The sequence below is a fragment of the Perca fluviatilis genome, chromosome 2 (assembly GCF_010015445.1).
Source record: "Perca fluviatilis chromosome 2, GENO_Pfluv_1.0, whole genome shotgun sequence".
Taxonomy (NCBI): Eukaryota; Metazoa; Chordata; class Actinopteri; order Perciformes; family Percidae; genus Perca; species Perca fluviatilis.
In genome coordinates this window covers 29,328,230-29,348,829 of record NC_053113.1, presented here as the reverse complement: position 1 = coordinate 29,348,829, position 20,600 = coordinate 29,328,230, and the positions used below count along the sequence as shown (strand labels likewise).

Here is a 20,600-nt window from a genome sequence, read left to right as displayed (position 1 = left end):
TACACACACGGCTCCATAATATAACTGGCTAAAGTAAGGTGCGCTTTTTTCACCACTAAAATTATCATTGTTTGTTTACAGATTTACACAAACTCTCTCTCACACACAGACATGCATACATACATGCATGCACACACACACACACACACACACACACACACACACGCATACATACACACACACACACACACACACATACATACACGCACACACACACACACACACCCAACCCACACACACACCCACAGACACACACAAATATACATATATACACACACACACACACACACACACACATACACACACACATATACACACACACACACACACATACACACACACACACACGCACGCACGCACGCGCGTACACACACACACACACACACACACACACACACACACACACACAGCTCCATGATATAACTATAATTTCATGCATCGGCCTACAAGGGCAAAATGGTTGAATCTGGTGAAATACTGTAAAAATGTCAAATATGACTAGTTTTCTTCCAAATGAAATGCTGACATTACAGAATGCATGGTTTTATACTGTAAAGGCAGTGAGATCAAAACATGTGGTTATAATGGAAGTCAAAGGGGCCATTTTTGCCTCGAAGGTGTCCAGAGGGAGTATCTGGAATTACATAAAAAATACTAATGCAATCAAATCAGTTTTGTTGCTTATCTTTGACATATCCAAGCCTCTAATCACCACCAAAGCCCCATCTACATATTATTCATTATATGGGAAAATTTTTTTATAAAAAATGACATACTTCAAATACATAAACTGGCATTTAAAGGGTTAAAATCCTGAAAATGATTGAATGTTTGGTGGTTTTGATTAGGTAAGAAGTTGTTTAAGTGATTCATGAAAAAAAAGCAGAAAAAAATATTGATATATGATGATTTAATAACAGTTTTTGTGTGCGTGGACATTTTTGCCTCGAAGGTGTCCAGAGGGTACAAAATGAATCATTTAAGTATAAAAGACATGTAAGAGTAAACAACACTGGATTTAAAAAATTTGACTGAAAAGAAGGATTCCTACAAAATTTCATGCCATAAGAAGTAACACAGCAAAAATGATCACGAAATGAAAAAAAAAACTTGAGAAAAATGTACAAAAATGACCGAAGAGGGCATGAGGGTTAACGTGTGGGTTATTATTGTGGAAATTCGGGCAAAAAAACAAAAACTAAAGTGGATCTCTGCCGCTCCACCTTAATGTGACATCACCATGGAGCCCCGCCCCTGTGTGATGAGCGGAAGTAGATGGAAACAGGCAGGCCAGCCAGCTCTGGCAGCGAAAATACGCCTGTCGCTTGGGAGCCAAACTCTCCGTACCTGGTGTTTGTTCTTTAATTTGAAAGTCCGAATGGTGTAGAAGTAGACGATACATCAACATGTTGCAGATTTGGGAGTATCTCTCGAAGACGCCGAAACTCCGGCTTTCACTTTTCGCCGTTCTTTTCTTTCTTGTTGTCTCCCTTGGTGACGCCAGGCTGCGCACACGAAGCGACAGCACCTCGCAGGAGGAAACGGTAGAAACTTACAACAAATACTACAATTATGTTGACCTGACCGGGCGTTTAAAGTCTTTAGCTGAGAAATACCCTCGCGTAGCTAACCTGTCGAGCATAGGTCAGTCTGTTGAGGGCAGAGAGCTCTGGGTGATGCGGATCACCAAGGATCCCAACAGTGACACACCGGGGAAACCCAAATTTAAATACGTCGGGAACATGCACGGCGACGAAACTGTGTCCAGGCAGGTGTTGGTGTACCTCGTTGAGTATCTGCTGACTAAATATGGGGAGGAATCGCGTATTACTGAGCTGGTGAACACCACGGATATTTACATAATGCCCAGCATGAACCCTGACGGCTTCGAGAAGTCCAGAGAGGGCGACTGCAGTGGCGACAACGGGGGGCGAAATAATGCCAAAAACATGGACCTCAACAGAAGCTTTCCTGACCAGTACGATGAGACGCGTGTCAATCCGGCTGATGTCCCCGAGGTCATGGCTATGATCAGATGGATCAAGGAGAAAAAGTGAGTCCACCCCCCCACCCCCATCTATGAAACACACTAACACGTAACACACAGTGTCCATTTGTTTGAGGTATTGTTGTCCAGTGCACAGGTTGGAATGACTTAAGTGAAGTTCATTGATCTCAAAACACAAAATTTTTTTTTGTAAATGTGTATCTCACAGTGGAGGATTTGGAGAGTGACAAGCATTCCTGTCAATGAGCAACTCTGTTCTTTGTCTCCTTTTATTAATTAATTATTATTAAGACCTACTGGGGTAGCAGGTGTGACTCACACAATAACGTCAAGAACTACTGAACTGAGACACCATAATGGCATGGTGTGTAAGACTGAGGTGCACTTAGTTGAGCTAAACAAACAATCAATGTGCAACTCTTTTCATAATCAAATATTTGTTTTGTTTTTTTTAAATCACTTTTCAAGCAAAACTGCGTAACATTCAGTGATTCCAGCTTCTTGAATGTAATATATGTGCTTGTTTCCCTGTCTTATTTGATGGCATACTGAGTATATGTGGGCTCTACACTGCTGGTCAGACAAAACAAGCAATTTGAAGAGATTACTCTGGGCTTCAGGAAAATGTGGTGGACATTTTTCACTATTTTCGTACATTTTATAGATCAGTCGATTAATCAAAAACAAAGTTAAAGGTCCCATGGCATGACAATTTCACTTTATGAGGTTTTTTAACATTAATATGCATTCCCCCAGCCTGCCTATGGTCCCCAATTGGCTTGAAATGGTGATAGGTGTAAACTGAGCCCTGGGTATCCTGCTCTGCCTTTGAGAAAATGAAAGCTCAGATGGGCCGTTCTGGAATCTTGCTTGTTATGAGGTCATAACAAGCAAGGTTACCTCCCCTTTCTCTGCTTTGCCCGCCCAGAGAATTTGGCCAACCCATGAGAGAGAGACATCATGGCTTTAAAATGAGCAAAGTGGCAGTTGGTCAAGGCCACACACCCACCCTCCACAATGCCCCTCCCTCTCTCCTCCTCAATAACTACAGACACAGAAATGGCACATCCTAAGGAAAGCTCATTGTGGGACTGGCTCTAGTGGCTGGAATTCTGCACCAAGGCTGAATTTCGGGAAAGAGACTTCAGATATAGTATTAGGGGACCACTAAGGTCTATAGAAAAGCATCCAAAGAGCACTATGTCATGGGACCTTTAAGGGGGCGTCCTGGTTGCTGAATATTTGGGGCACATACCATATAACACAATGTCCACGGTTTGGGCGAATATTATACGAATTTTTACATGTTGAACCCCTTTCTCTTCTCCCTTGCTTCCTGTCTGGCTCTGTGCTATAAGCTATTCAATAAAGCTAAGATCTACCCCATGTGGGCTCTTCATAGTTACTGCAGGGGGGGGCACCAAATTATAGTTTGATAATTTTTCAGAAAGTTTTTTTTTTTTTTTTATATAAATTGAAATCTGTGGCCGATTAGCTCAGTTGGTAGAGCAGGCACACGTATATAGAGGTTTATTCCATCGATGCAGAAGGTCCAGGGTTTGAGTCCGACCTGTGACGGTTTTCCTGTGACAGTTTTCCTGCGTGTCTTCTCCCTCTCTCTCCCTCTCTCTCCCCTTTTCATGTCTGAGCTCTCCTATCATTAAAGGCAGAAATGCCAATAAAAAAATCTTTAAAAAAATTGAAATGTCTGGAAAATATACATTAATATAAATCCAACATATTATTCGCAAAGATAAATCAGCCTATTTGTGAAAAAAATTACCCAACATTGATGATAGGCTTACTGGCCTATAGGTAAGCTACCCACTAAGGTAGCCATCCACAGATACAGTTAAGCTTAAAGATTCACTGTGCCACATGCATGTTTAGCATTAAAACTTGATGTATAAATATATGAATATGTCAACATTTATTTTAATAGCTTAATGGGTAAAAGGTGTATCTCAAAATAAAGTCAGCAAGAACTGCTGTCCTGGGACGCCATAATGACGGGTGTGGAAGACTAGACGTAAACCCTGCATGTTTACGAATACTTATCCAGTTAAAATGGCCCTGCCGGCTCCAGGGCTGCTATGCAGCTTCACGCAACATAATTATTTCCTTATAACTTTTTATGGATAGGATCCCATTTAAAAAAAAAAAATAAATAAATAAATAAATAATTTATCTTAATAATATTCTTGCATGCTCATACATTCAACGAGTCATTGTTCGCTGTCCATACTGACCCTAAAGAGATCCCCAAGCAAACCTTTCAAATATGCCATTTTCTTACCAGATTTGTGCTGTCAGGGAACCTGCATGGCGGCAGTGTGGTTGCCAGTTACCCTTTTGATGACTCAGCCTCCCACCAGCGGCAGGGCCACTACAGCCAGTCAGAGGACGACAGCCTGTTTCGCTACTTAGCCCTGGTGTTTTCCCAGAACCACCCTGTGATGAGGACTGGTGAGCCCAACTGTCCTGAAGCCCCGGAAGAAATCTTTAAAGATGGCATCACCAATGGCGCGCAGTGGTATGACGTGCCTGGTAAGATCTATTTATTTTTTTTTTTTTTAAATGCCTAGTTTAGTGATTGATGACTAATACTAGAGATGGCCCGATACAATTTTTTGCTTCCCGATACCGATTCCGATACCTGAACTTGCGTATTGGCCGATACCGAGTACCGATCTGATACCAGTGTGTCATATATTTTATTATGTTTTAACAACTGTATACTACTATCCCTGTATGGATGTGATATTATTTTTATCTTTGTTGTCTGTCTGGCTCAGGTTAAACTCTTTGTATATCATGAACAAACACAAACAATGAATGCCACAGAACTTTCTTTTATTATCCAGTTTGACAGTCAGTTATAACGGAAAAAGAACATAAATAAACTACTTTAACGTAGATTTTTATTCAGTTATAGTCACTAAGTATCAGAGCGGTATCGGATATCGGAAGTGAGACACCTAGGCTGTGTGTTACCATTGAGATGGCCAAGTGGGATTGGCGAGTCGATTGTTTGCATTTCTTTAAACCAATCACAATCGTCTTGGGTGGCGCTAATCTGCAGACACAGTGACGGTGCCTCTGCAAAATAGTCTCAGGAAGGAACTTGTTCAGGTGGAACATTTGCATTGGTTTTCAGCGTACAGTATGTGGATTGGTATTGTGTGCACAAGCTTCAACCTGTTTGAGGAGACCGAGACTCAGGACCAAATGATTGCAATTTCTCATACACTTGGTGTAATAGAGCTTAAGCCATTGTCGTGACAAGGTTTTCTCCCACTGAAGATCAAATTTCAGAGAGCAACTTGAACTACTTGCTTTCCAGAGCTGCTTAGAAGCAGTGTCCGGTAGCTTTATTTCCTCATTTAATAAGCATAGTTAAAATGCAACATGAAGCTAAGTTCATTGTTACTGTGAGAGTACTGTTTCACATCATATAGCTGCATTGTGTAACTTGTTAGAGACAGTTTAAAGGTTTTGTGAATAAAGCTACATAGAAGAGAATTGACTGATTCTTCATCCACAACATTGGCAATTGGTATAACCCAAACATAATTTCAGTCTCATACTTCAGCATTTGAGCTACATTGTGGCCTGTTTTGGGGTTTGCCAGGTGTCAAAACGCTGACAAAATGTAAGCACTTAAGCTCAAAGTGCTCTACCGAGCATGTTTTTCTGCCAAAGCCTGTAATTACTGAAAGTGTTAGAGCCATATACAGGTTTACCATGACAGCTAAGACTGGGCTATGTGTCTGGCCTATGGACTGTTTGATTGAATGCTCTTCTGACTCATATTATATATATTATATATAGGCTTTGTGTATCCCCGTCCTTGTTTAAGTGTCTTTAATAGCTTAAGTAAATGCAGACTGTGCGGTTTCCCCACCTTCTACAATTAATTTGGGTTCAGAAAACCGCTCTACTCTGTATCACTTAGGCAGAAATTTGATCAGCATACTCTCTACCTCTGTGGGTGGTGATTAAAGTGTCTGTAGCTCCATGTTACCTTACTGCTTTACCTGTTGAGATGTGCTTTGTTGCAGTCAATTTTAGGTAAGGATAGAGTGTCTTCCAATTGGTGATTTCCCATTGATTAGTTAGCATTTGCCTTGGTCAGATGAATTGACTTGATTAGCTCTCCAGAACTAGCACCTCGTTTGCTCCCTAGTTTTTGTTCTTTTGCAATCACTTTAAAGCTTTAGTGCGTAACTTTTTTTATATTAATAAATGTCCGTTCCATTCAAGCCATTGCCAAATGAGTTGATACAAAGCTAATTAAGACTATCAGCTCCACAAAACTCTCTCTGTATTTCTCAAATAAAACAGCCAGTATTATTCAGGCAGGTTCAGGTTGTAATAGAAGCCAGTTATTAAAGCTCTTAGCAGCAACTATGTTCATATCTCAAGATGAAGATAGACAGCAAAAGTGTAAAACTGTTGAATACACTTGCTTGTATCTGTCTGACATGTTTCAGTGGATGAAATGTCACTGCTAAAACTGGGCTAATGGCAGATGATGGATACGATCAGCACATTGTGTGACATAATGAGTGGCTCAGGCAAAGAGCCAGGACCAGGAGTCAGGAGGACAGGAGATTTTTTTCTTTTTTTGTGGCAGTCAGGGCTTGAAATAATCATTCAGCATACCATTATCTTGACTCATAATCTTCTGACACATTCTGGTCTCGGAGGGCGTCCTTTACTTTTGAGCTGTAGTTTGGTTTGTGTAACTCTCAGCACATAATTAGGCCACTGTGGTGTTGTTGAAAATGTATATTGTTGGTTGTACGCTTTTCGACTTGTACAATGTTGACTTTGTTGTGTCATTTGTCATTGATTCCGAGTCTAAACTGTTTAAAATGTTTATGGGTCATTTGTTCAAAGCTGTAGACATGCAAGAGAACAAGGTCAAGAATATAATTTTACTGTATGGAAGTACAGCTCCATAGCAGTGATAGTCTGAAGCCCTAAAAGTGCTTTGGGATGTTCAGACCTCTGATAGCTGTACTTTTCATGATCAATGATTACTGTAAACTGCTGACCGTTATATGACAGTTTTTCCTCCTGGATCATCATTTTAAATGTTTGACTAAAAATAGTTTATTGCGTTGTATCACTAAACATTAAAAGTCATGTGACGTTATAAACATCCCTGTGCCCTACACAGCAAGTTCAGCTATCAGCTCTGACTATGGCTCCATTGTCTGGCCACTGGTTTCCTGCCAATTCCAGGGTGTGTCACTGGATCCGGTACATAGACAGGATATTTTAGGTTGGGTCTGCCATAGTCTGTCTGTGTGTTTGTCAGACTCTGTTAGCATATGGGAGTTGTTTACCTTTTGTAAATGGTACCTGAATCAGTTTGAACAAAGTACTTAAAGTTAACTTTACACAGGATGCCTAAAGTCTTGTGACTGGAGAAAAGGGTTGGTGCAGCTGCGTATGGATTTCCACACATTGTCACAGCTGTCAGATCTAGCATTATTTATTCATAAGGGGAGAATTTTTGAAGTTTGGTTTGGTTGACATAGCACCCTGCTGTCTCTGCTGCTACCACAGGGGGTAAAACCTCTAATGAATTACCCTGACACACCACCACAGTCAAAATAAGCTCACAGGGCATGGTCCCCTATTGTCCTGTCTAAATTTTTGTAACCACCAGTTCAGTACTGGATTTCCCCGTTGTGTTCAGAATGGATTACTCAGAAGGTATACAATGGGGATGCCCCTCCTGTATTTATTAAAAATGAAGTCTATTTGTTCTGCCCGACCAATGCGAAAAAGACAACCGAGAAACGCACTGAAACGTGTCAGATGAGCCATTAATAATTTTGAAGTTGCTCTTTACAGTTTATAGTGAATTAACCTGGCAGCCAGTCACCATCGCTAAGTTTCAGACCGCTACAGCTAACAGCTGCTGCTTGGCCTGGGATGACTCGGAGGAACTTGTGTTTGTGATGTATATTTTGGTACGCCTGCTCTCAGAGCCGAGGCATGTACCACATAACAGCCTGCAGCTTTTCTCTTCAGCTTGTAAGAGATCCACTGTAATTTTCTCTACTGCATTTCCTCTAGTTTTCACAGTCGTTTATTAATATGACTTTCAGGAAGATCTCATCATCAGGCAAGCAGATCGGATTGTTGAAAAATAGGCAGAAGTATGAATCTCTGGCAATGGTTGTTCAGTGATAGTGCTGTACAAAAAAAAAGGAAGTAATAAAATAGGTCGCACAAAGCACTGAATAGAGCACTATGCATGGCACCCCATATAGAACTGTGGAGTATTGCAAAATCTTGGGGGTTGTGGATATTAGGTGTTTTGTGTACCACTTTCGTTAAAGCATTGTAAATACATGTATGTGGACCCCAGGAAAAACATCTTACAAGTCAAAGAATGTGTTTGTTTTTGCTGTGCATCACAGATAGTTAAAGCCCATCGTTTTCTGGTGTGGTTGATGTCTTCATTATTTAGACTGTCTGGAGGCTGTTTGCTTTGCTAAAGTTATTTGTAAGTGTTTGTGTTGTAGGTGTTTGAGCCCTTTCACTTTGACCGTTGCAAAGTGGCAAAAGGTGGCTGTTTTACTGGATTCCTGCAGGCAGTCATGGCAACCCTCCAGCCAGGGAGCCTCTGGCTGCCTGCTGTCGCTCCAGTGGGATGGCCAGCAGTCAAACAGCATGTCTTACTGTGGTCTTCCTATTTGCCTTACTGCAGATGTCATGGCTTGTTGCCACATTAAACACTACCTTTAAACTGTGACATTGAAAAGACAAAGACAAAAATCAAGCCTTTCCAAACAGTGTCTTCCCTGTTAATAAATTGGCCTGGCCCCAGTAGGGTTCAAATTAAGCGAAGCAGAGCATGTCTAAGAATTTACTTTACGATTATATGTTGTACACATCGGTTTTATTCCTGGATTTAGACACATCCTTCTCTTTTATATATGTAATTGGAAGTGTTATGCCATTTTCTAGCATGATTTGTTTATTACATTTTTGGCTTCTTATCTAGGAGGGATGCAGGACTTCAACTACCTCTACGGAAACTGTCTGGAAATCACCATGGAGCTGAGCTGCTGCAAATATCCTCCTTCTTCTGAACTCCATAAGGAATGGGATCTGAACAGGGAATCCCTACTAGCCTACATAGAAAAGGTAGATATTTTATCTAAAAAAACGGTAGTAATGATACATCAGCATTCATTATAATGTTGCCATCTGTTTTTGTTTATTTAAAAGGACAATGCCACAATCAAACCCAGCCTGATACCTTTGTCGTACTTCTCCAGTTTAGCAAGATGCTCTTACAATACCGCTGTCTTCCAGATCCGTATAGGTGTTCGTGGCTATGTGAAAGACGCCATCAGTGGCACTGCCCTCGCCAATGTCAGCATTGTGGTGGCAAGCATTCGCCACAACCTGACCACAGGAAAATATGGGGACTACTACCGCCTTCTACTCCCAGGAACATACAACATCACAGCTGTGGCCCCAGGGTGTGTAATACTATTGAACATCCTTCACATAGCAGGTTTTCAAAAACAGAGGTTATGAGATTTTTTTGTTAATTTACATAATCTGGAAAAAAAAAAATTTTATGTAAAAAAAAATAAGCTTTGCCCACACCTATTTGTCAGGTTTCAAATTTCATTGCAATGACCAATGACAGCACAGCGAGCGGTGCGTTCATCTCTGGTTGTTGCTTGTTGCTTGTTGCCAAATCACAATGAATTTAGAAATAATCTATAATCTTGCTCTTTCAGACTATCAAACAATGTAGCTCAGTCTCCATGTCCCAGACTACTCTACCCACAAGTGCTGTACTAACTGAATGCATAACATAACTGACTTCCTCTTTAGAGTTACTCTTTGTTACTGAAATGAAGAAAAGTGTGTTTCACAGGTTTATTTGTGAATTACTTCATGGTAGGTTCTTGGTTATTTTAAGTACTTAAGCTTGTGTTTTTATTTCTCTCTACACAGGTACATAGCAATGGCAGTCTACAGTGTCCAGGTCGTGGAGGGCAAAGCCACAGAACTTAACTTTACCTTGACGCCTGTGGTCAATGAGGCTGCAGGTGGCATCCCTGTGACTACATACTCCATGCCATCCACCAGTGATCCAAAGCTATCCACGACCACCAACTCTGACTCCACCCAGACCCGGGTGGTTCCTTCTGAGGACAGCAAGAACAGTCCTCCTTTACTTCCACCTAAACATCAGCCCATCCAGCCTAAGGAATTTCGTCACCACAACTATGCAGACATGGAGCTGTTCTTGCTCAAGTACAGCAGCGAGTTCCCCTCGATTGTCCATCTTTACAAGATTGGCCGCTCCGTGGAAGACCGTGAGCTCTATGTGATGGCCATCTCAGACAACCCCACTGTCCATGAGCATGGTATGCCTTAGAAGTTGATATTAGGATTTGGAATGCTTTTGTTTACATGTCATTTGGTGTGTGCATTCCAGCACCTCTGACATTATGTCAAGGTTGTCTATTAGAAATGTTCACTCTGACCTCCATTTTTTGTTTGTTTTCATTGTCAGGTGAGCCAGAGTTTAAGTATATAGCCAACATGCACGGTAATGAAGTGGTGGGCCGAGAGTTATTGCTCAACCTCATCGAGTACCTGTGCCGTAACTATGGTACTGACCCGGAGGTCACTCAGTTGGTCAACAATACCCGCATTCACATCATGCCTTCGATGAACCCTGACGGCTATGAGGTAGCCACTGAGGGTAAGGGACACACACGAGACACGCTAAGAATTTCTTACACAGGCAACAATAAAGTAACACTATCTGCACAGTATAGAATCAAGACTTGTAACATTATGGCAGATATTTTATTATACAGGTCACACAGGTATTAGATATATTGCTTTGGATACATGAGCAAAGGTGTAACATTACAGACACAAACAGTAATTTGATCACTTGACTAAAATTCCTCAGGTGTATGTTGTTAACCGCTATCAAATTGATAAAACGGGGCTTGCAAAACTAAATTCTAGTGCAGGGGGAAATTTTCTTCTACTATCTCCTTACATACTCCACGCTTCATCTCATCTGCTGGTTGAAACGGATTTAGTTGTGCCATTGTGTCTCTGTGAAAACCTTTTGAGTGTGGGAAAGTTTCACAAAGCACTTCCTCTATTTGCCAATATCTTTTAGCCGATAGCTGCTTCTGATATGTAACAGGAAGTACAGGGGAAGTGGAGCTGAAGTTGTGGTTACAGATGCAGATACATTAGGTGACTAATCACTAGTACTTGTTTCCTCTCAGGTGATATAAAGGGCTACAAAGGGCGCAACAACAGCAACAATTTCGACCTGAACCGCAACTTCCCAGACCAGTTTATTACCATCACAGAGCCCAGACAGCCGGAGACTATAGCTGTGATGAACTGGCTGAAGAGCATTCCCTTCATCCTGTCAGCCAACCTCCATGGAGGTACGGTCTCATTTTGAGCTTTTAGTGCCGAAGAGTGTTGTATTTCAGTATCAGTTCCTCCATTTGATGGTGATCTCTCATATTTATAATTTCAAATATTGTGTATGTTTTGCTTGTTTTATGTATTTTTTCTTAATCTCGTCGAGAGGGTAACAAAACACAGAATTGGATTTTAAAGTTACTTCAATAAGCCTAGGTGATTACTGCTATGATTTTATGCTTTGGCTCTAGAGCCACAGTTTAAATAGATATTACGCTGGATTATGATATGTCAACCAGTTATGCATAATGAAATATACTTTAACCTACGAATGTAGATTTTTTTTTTTTTTTTTTACTGGTTTGTTTTATCTCTGTGTTGTGGAATTTAGGTTCCTTGGTGGTTAACTACCCCTATGATGATGAAAAACAAGGGCTATCCCGATACAGCCAGTCACCTGACGACAAAGTCTTTCAGCAGGTGTCTAGAGCCTACTCACAGGTAACTGGACACTGTTGCTGTTGGATCGGTTTCAGGCTGGGATAATGTCTGCTTGTGGTTTCATGTTGTAATTGAAATCAAAATGTAGAGTTGGGACAGATAAAAGCCATTGGCTTTTTGTGTAATCTGTGGAGAGACTAGGTTTGAAAAGTTGACCACAATAGAAATCGTTGTGTTCTCACTATGTGATGTGTGTGCAGGAGAATCCTTTGATGCACAATGGACACCCTTGTGAGGACCTGTACCAGGATGAATATTTTGAGGATGGCATCACCAATGGTGCCAAATGGTACAATGTTCCTGGTAAGCCTACATCTGTCATCCTCCTTTGTTACTCGACACATTAATTAGTTTTTCCCACAGCCAAATCACCCTTTGTGTTTGAAATGTTTTGAGTTAACTTACATAATCAGCTTTGCCCACATCTATTTGGCTAATTCAAACTTTTTTTAATTTATTTACAAGTCAAGTCAATTAGTTTGTCTGCAAAAGGTTTATTTAGTTAAAAAAAAAGATTAAGCTACTGTAATTGTAGCCTTCAGTGTTACTGATTCTTCAATAGTGGAAACAGTATTGCAATTTTGACTCTGGGTTCCTGTGTGCAGTTGATCATGACATTTACTCAACACCACTGTGTGTGTTTACTTTAAAGTTTGAGTTGAAGTGTAAAGGAGCATGTTTTTTTCCAGGTGGCATGCAGGACTGGAACTACTTAAACACCAACTGTTTTGAGGTGACCATTGAGCTGGGCTGTGTGAAGTACCCCATGGCCAAGGACCTGCCACAATACTGGGAAAAAAACCGACGAGCCTTGCTTCAGTTTATACACCAGGTAATAAGCTCAAATCTTAACATTCCCCCAAGCTTTCTCTTCACTTTACCCAGTTTAGTGTCTACTCATGTTTATGTGGTTATGTGTCTCTGTAGGTTCACAGTGGTGTAAAAGGCACAGTCTCTGACATGAGGGATGGCACAGGAATTCCCAATGCCACTATTAGTGTGGAGGACATAGACCACAACATCACCACAGCTCGTACTGGAGATTACTGGAGACTGCTAGTCCCTGGGACTTACTATATCACTGCTTCGGCCCACGGGTAAGATATGGATTTCAGAAGGAAGAACAAACAGAATTTACCATGACATCTATGTACTCCTGTGCTGTTATGTCTTCTTCTTCTCTGTTGTCCAGTTATACACTTATGAGGACCTACGTCACAGTCCCAGAGGAAGGAGTAGAGGTGCTGGACTTCAGACTGACACGTGTAAACTCAGACCCTAATGGCCAGTCTCCCAATGGCCCCCAACCCACACAGAACCCATCTGAGAAGGAGTTCCAGAGCTTAATCAAGGACCTCTCTCTTGGCCAGGGTTTGGAGCAGTTGGTCAAGAGCACGGCCACAGAGAACAGCTTCCCCTACAGACGCTACAAAGAACTGTCCGGCTTTATGAGAGGCCTCACACTTAACTTTCCCCAAATTACATCTTTACGCAGGTATTTGAACCAACCAAAGTAATTTCCTTTTTAAGGATACATATATGTTGGAGATCTTACCTCTGTTCCTCTCATCCTCGGTTTGCCAAAAGTCTGTATACAGTACTGTCCATATCAGCTCTGTGTTTCATAACTTAACCTATAATACTGCCGTATATTCTGGTTTCTTCTCCTCTGTGTCCAGTTTGGGCCAAAGTGTGGAGGTTAGAACTATTTGGGCTCTGGAAATCTCCAACAAACCAGGAGAAGCTGAACCGTCTGAGCCCAAGATCCGCTTTGTAGCAGGGATCCATGGCAATGCCCCAGTGGGCACAGAGCTGCTGCTGGAGTTTGCTTTTTTCCTGTGTATCAACTATGGCAAGAACCCAGCCATCACCAGGGTGAGTTTTGGGGTGTTTCAGGAAACCTAGTATATTGATAGCCTGGACTGTATTGACTGTGTTCAGCATGCATTAACTTTAACCTTTTAAAAAGTAGTACATTTTCCTCATAGTAATACACAGTAATAATGCTTTGTTCACTCTCTGAGAAATCCACACTCTTTTCATACCTGGGATTGGGTTCAGTATGTACTGTAACCAGTCCCAGTAAATATAGAGTATGATTCAGCCAAGTCTGTAATTGTTCATTCTCGGTTTCCCTTCGCCAGCTGATTAATGAGACCCGGATTGTCATCGTGCCTTCCATCAACCCCGATGGACGAGAACAGGCCGTTGAGAAGCAGTGTACCTCCACCCAGGGCTTTACCAATGCTCATGGCAAGGATCTGGACACAGATTTCTTTGGTCAGTTGTGTGGATTTGTGTTTGTGTGCATTTGATTTGAGAGAAAGAGACAAAGAAAAATATTGAATCAACTTATTCAAACTACAGTTGTCAAATATTTGTTATGAATGTCATTGCACATCGTACATACACTTGCCATAAAAAGCTACGCATGTTCTATCCACCATATGTATGCCCCCTTTTTTAGGAAATGCGTCGCAGCGTGTGGTGGAGGCCCAACCAGAGACCAGAGCCATGATGGACTTGATTCTAGACAAGGCCTACACTCTGTCTGTAGCCCTCGATGGAGGCTCCCTTGTAGCTACCTACCCTTATGACAAGCCTGTCCAGTCCGGTAACACCATTATGCCAAAAACTGCTTTTTGTTTGAATACTTGATTAGATTATTTATATTATATTTGCTCATGAAGGTTTTAAATTCAGTTTATCTAGTGTTTTGAGTTAAAACCACTTTTAGGGCCAGTGCCCAGGGATGGTGATTTGTGTGTTAGTTTTCCTCACAGCTTGAAGATGGACTTGACAAGCTTTTCATTTATAGTTATAGACAAACATTATACATTAGCAATTTTGCAAAGAGTAAGACAAATGATGCACCATCCCATCACTGCTTTTGGCTGTGTGGTTTTATGTTCTTTTTTTGTTTTATTGTTCCAGTTGAAAATGAGGGCACATTGAAGTACTTGGCAAGTGTTTATGCCAACAACCACCCTAAGATGCACCTCGGGGACACTGGATGTTCAAATAATGAGCAGAGTATGTAACTCAAGTACTATGAATAATCCCTGTTGTCATGTTGGTATTGAATCAGTCATTAATAACTTGGAACTTTTCTGTTACCCAGTGGGCAACACCCCAGATGGAGTTATGAGGGCAGCAGAGAGACAAAGCCACATGGGGAGCATGAAGGTAAGTCTCTCCACTCCAGTGTCTGTGACTTCAGTTACTGCAGTTGGCATCCATGCTGCCACTACATAGTATTTTATCAAGATATAAGATCTGAAATGAAAAACACTTTTCATTTTTCAGTGGAGTTGGACTGTTATTGACAGTTTGTTAAACCGGTTTGAGATGCTGAATATTATATATCATTTTATAATTTTAGTTTTGAGTCAAATCAAATGAGAAGTTAAAGCAAAGCCAGAAATGGGCTTCTGACCCATGTGTCATCTTGTGTACGTGTGTCCTCCCAGGACTTCAGCATGGACTTTGGCCACTGTCCAGAGATCACAGTGTATACTGGCTGCTGTTTGTTCCCTCCTGCTGAGCAGCTGACCCCACTCTGGGCTGAGAACAAGAAGGCTCTCCTAAGCATGTTGGTGGAGGTATGATGCAAGATTTTATCAGCAAAACATGGAGACGTTTCATGGACTTTTTCTTCATTGCTACATATGGATATTTAACAATTGTATGACTTCTATGCCTTTTGTAACCAATTTTAAATGAGATATTTTCAGAGAGTAATACAGCAGTGTGTCTAGCTTTAAGTGTTTTAAAGAAATAATATTTAGTTCTCAAATCAAGGATTTAGATTTTTGAGTGAACTGATAATTTTTCCCACTCTCATACAGCCCTAATTTGCCCTCCATTTCTACCCCATCCAGGTCCATAAAGGTGTGCGTGGCGTGGTGAGAGACAAGAGTGGAAAGCCTATTGTTGGGGCGATCATTGTACTGAATGGGGGAGTGAGGGTCTTTACTTCAGAGGGCGGCTACTTTCATGCACTGCTGGCTCCTGGCAACCACAACATTGAAGCTGTTGCTGATGGCTACCAACAACAACGTCAAGAGGTACACCACTATAAAATATATTATGCAGCTAGGAATGTACTAGCTTTCAGAAAGATGGCCATGATGGGATAACACTCGACAACAAGTAAATCAAAGTTATAGTGTCTAATTTATATTTTCCATTATGATCACTTGAAATGCATACACATATTCAAATGTTTTGTACCTCAGATAAAAAAAAACTAAATAAATCATGCATTGGGCCTTTGAAAACGTTTACATTATTATACATGAACATTTTGAAGATGCGACGTAAGAAGCATTTAATGGGGATGATAATGCAGAGTAAAAGAAGAGGCTTACAATTGTCTGGTTTGAGTATTGACTTTTATGATGAAGTTTTAGAAAGCACAAATCATCTGTGCCTCAGTGGCAACCACATGTGCTCTGTTGAACAGGTGGAGATCATAAACACATGTACAGTATGTACAAATAATACAATATAAGCATTTTATACAAACCAATTAAAATGCAGCATTCACAGGTTTTGGCCTCATAGATTTTAGTATAGAATCTTTTTTTAAACAGTTTATAAAGAGGAGCTTTGTTTTCAATAAACATTTGGAATATAAATTCAGCAGCTACGTTACATTTCAAGGTAAACGAAAATAGTCTAAATAAAGTATCAAGAGACCAAAAAAAATGTCACACTCGTATCATAGAAAGTCAGTGGGAAAATATTACTGTGGTTCCCCGTTACTGTCTATATCCAAGAAAGGTGTTGGGCGGAGCACACAAAATCGCTCAATCATCTTCATCGTTCCATTTGGCTGCTCCGAAATTTGAAGCGTGGGGTAGGCCAGCTCTTTAAACAGATGTTCCTTAATGTTACGGCCCAGCTCCAGACTGTAGGCTGCGAGCTTCCCGCAAGGCCTAAAAAGCAGGGGATCCACCACTGAATGATATGTCTGCTGGTACTCTGGTACTGTGAAGCCGTGGATCATCAGAGGTCCTGGCTGGCTAGTTGACACGCTGCTGGAGGTCCTCTCTTCTGTAGTGAGGGCTCCGTCTCTGTGGGATAGTTGGAGATCTGGAAGAACAGCAGCATTCCTTATATACCTGTCATCCGGGAGTTTCTGGGGTCCGGCTTCACTCTGCTCACACACAAGGTCCAAATCATAATTTGGGGCCACCATGTATTTCCTCTCTTTAATAGTCTCCCCATATTTCTTAGGACATCGAATACTCCGCCGTAGACCATAGGGACGCATTTCATTTCTCTGGAAATTAAAGTGACATTAGTTTTAGTGGATTCAGGTACCTCTGTAGGTTCTTGTGTCATGCTGTCAGAAAAATACCAGCAAACCATATTGGCAATGAAAAAACCCCGAAAGAAATTATGATCACTTACTCTTTGACAAAAATCGTGTGTGTGTTCAGGCAACATTACTGAATCAGGTCTGAAACTACATAGTTTGAAATCCTTGTTTCTTAATTTTTGGGTCTAGTATCCCCATTTGTTTTGAACTGCACTGAAATAATGACACAGAATCAATGAGAGACTCGTCACACTTGCTATGCAGAAATGTTAAGCAAGTTATAGAAGTGAATTCTGAGATTCTTGTAATTTACCTCTCAGAAGATAGCTGTGTATTTTAGGATTTTTATGAGCCAGCGCTGAAATCCCATTTTCAACATACAAGACAACCTGCACCAGATTATACTAAGCAGTCACACCTGCAAATGAGGCTTGCTAATTAGGTAATTCACAACCCCACGCCACTTCTGTGGGGAGCTTTAGCAGACAGCTAAATGTCTTTTACCTCCACTTAGAGAAACTCCCAGAATGGATGAGATGATGTGGTCGAGCTTGATTTGGATTGATTTTCTTTATGTTTTTGCATTTTGAGTGTCGTGTAAAATTAATTAAGAAGTTAAGCTAGTGAAGCAGTTTATATTCAGAGGGTACCACACCCAAACTAAGAATGGCAAACATTTAATTAGTTTGATTCTGATGTTTTGCATATAATTCTCCTATTAGGAATGTTGCTGTTATACTGTAATCCTGATCTGACAATGTTTCCGGAAGGCTCGTAGGCTTATTGAAGGAATTTTACTGTGTTGCAGGTGGTGGTGTCTTCCTATGAAGCTGCTGTCTCTATTATCATTGAGTTTGACATGGACAACAGCATCTTTGGCCTGCCCAGAGAGTTTGTGGTAGCCAGTGCAGGTAAGCACATCCATGAGAAGGCCTTTTGTAACCAGTGTTGGCTATATGCATAATGTGACCTGTCCACATAATCCACAAAAACTAAAACCATAAACCTATCATTTTGGCTAATTCAGTGAGCTAAAACAATATCACAAGCTGTAGTTTAATGTTTAGATTCAATGTTGCTATAAAACAAACACCTTATAACAGTTAGTATGCTTTGTAACTCTAATGATGCAACTAGTGCTAGTAATTAAAAAGTCTCAAAATTAAACAATTCTCTAAGTGGTTTTTGCCTCCATCTAGTATGTTAGTCTTGTGATCTTTGACACAGATGACATGCACTCAATAATTCTCTTTCTGAAATACTGTTGAAGTACACTATAACTCCTTTTTAGTTTTTTTTTGTTTTTTTGGGGGGTTTTTTACGATCCGTTTAAACAAAGACTTTTTTTCTTTGTCGACACTTATGGGAGTGCGATCTTGTTTAGTGGGCTTAATCATCAAAACAAAAATCAATTGTTAGGTGTGTGATTTGTGTGAGTTTTTCTAATGTCCTCCCAGCTAGAAACTGTATGCTGAGTTGTGTATCTCTCTTCCTCTGTGCAGCAGCCTCCATGACCGCATTGGTGGTGACGGCGTGCATCATCTGGTGTGTGTGTGCAGCCAAGTCTAATCGTCAAAAAGATGGCTTCCACCGCCTGCGACAGCACAGAGACGATTATGATGATGAGATCCGGCTGACTTCCATGGGCTCCAAGAAGTCGCTGCTTGCCCACGAGTTTCAGGACGAGAGTGAAAGTGATGAGGAGACACTGTATGCCAACAAAATCTGAGAACCATTGCACCAATTTGGCTGCTGGCTCAGTATTTCATTTTGATCTCCCTTAAATTTAATCCACAAGGAACATGTTGAACTCATTATGATGGAGATATGAGTGATAAAGACGCTTTCTTCTGTTATACCAACAAGCTCTAAGGACTTACTCCCAGTCACTCAGTTATTAGTGCTACTAAATTATTACTTTAAGAGCATCCTGCTAGTGTCTGGACTGAAAGGCTTGCTCCATCTCTACCTGACTGGATCAGGAGAAAATGACAAAGAAGGTGATACATAGGGAAGGTTTGGTCCACGGTGGCCCTCATCCGTCCTTATTTTGAGTTCCACAGCTTTTTCATTTCCGAGCCATGCAAGAGTGCTCTTTTAGACCACTGCCTGTCCTGCCTGGCTGAGGGGTTCCAGCCATTAACTCAAAATAAACTCTTGTTTAGTGGATGTGTGAAGAACTCTGGATGGAAGTGCTTAATCTTACATAGTCTCCCCGCTGATATCATGCATTTCTTTCAATACTGCTTTGAGCTAAGAAATTAGAAATGTCTTTTATCAAGACAGCATTGCCACATTGAAATGTCTCAGTCTTTGGGAGACTGAATCCAACACTGTGCCTTGTCTTCTGTAAAGTTTACAGTCCAGTCGGGCTGTAGTATGTGACAGGAAGCAGCAACATAGTGAATAGAATAGTATTCGATCCATCCTATACTCAGGTGGTAGGAAAAGAGAGAAATCCTAAATAAAGGACTGCTGAATTCCAATGGTGCACTGTTTCTGCATAGGTGACTCGAGGCTGGCCAGCCTGGATTCAGTAGTTTTGTATTTTTCCAGTGAGGCAATGTTGTGGCCACAATCATCATCATAAGAGCGAGCTTCTCAAAAGCTTTAAAGCATCAGGGAGAATCTGTTACCAATGAAATGCTTGAATGATACCCTTCCCAGTAAGTGCAGGGTGCTCTAATGTATATGTCTGCAGGCCACTTGCACTAAATGGAAAGCAAGGATTGTCCCATATCATTGGCCAAGAAAATAAACAAATTTCTAAATATACAGTATCTCACAAAAGTGAGTACACCCCTAACATTTTAGTAAATATTTCATTATATCTTTTAATGGGACAACACTGAAGAAATGACACTTTGCTACAATATAAAGTATTAAGTTTACAGCTTGTATAACAGTGTAAATGTGCTGTACCCTCAAAATAACTCAACACACAGCCATTAATGTCTAAACCGCTGGCAACAAAAGTCAGTACACCCCTATGTTAAATTCCCATAGAGGCAGGCAGAGTTTTATTTTTAAAGGCCAGTTATTTCATGGATCCAGGATACTATGCATCCTGATAAAGTTCCCTTGGCCTTTGGAATTAAAATGCCCCCTCACATCATCACATGCCCTTCACCATACCTAGAGATTGGCATGGGGTAGATTCCATAAGATCATCTCTCAGTGCAAATCAAACTAGCTATTAGGCGAACTGACATAAAACCATGCCAATCTCTAGGTATGGTGAAGGGTATGTGATTATGTGGGGCTATTTTAATTCCAAAGGCCAAGGGAACTTTATCAGGATGCATAGTATCCTGG

The 20,600-nt window shown here is 40.9% G+C and overlaps 1 protein-coding gene across 1 annotated transcript; it reads left to right on the top strand.

The window, feature by feature from the left end:
• The first annotated feature begins 1,406 nt into the window (after positions 1-1,406).
• Positions 1,407-19,462, top strand: cpda (carboxypeptidase D, a). The gene is made up of 21 exons (XM_039782932.1): positions 1,407-2,053; positions 4,308-4,555; positions 9,036-9,178; positions 9,350-9,519; positions 10,007-10,422; positions 10,572-10,763; positions 11,311-11,478; positions 11,850-11,959; positions 12,160-12,262; positions 12,649-12,791; positions 12,887-13,056; positions 13,152-13,454; positions 13,639-13,834; positions 14,104-14,239; positions 14,427-14,573; positions 14,894-14,992; positions 15,081-15,145; positions 15,430-15,561; positions 15,841-16,026; positions 18,094-18,196; positions 18,788-19,462. The coding sequence occupies exons 1-21, from the start codon at positions 1,407-1,409 to the stop codon at positions 19,012-19,014; spliced, it is 4,104 nt and encodes a 1,367-aa protein (XP_039638866.1). The 3' UTR covers positions 19,015-19,462.
• The last annotated feature ends 1,138 nt before the right edge of the window (positions 19,463-20,600 follow it).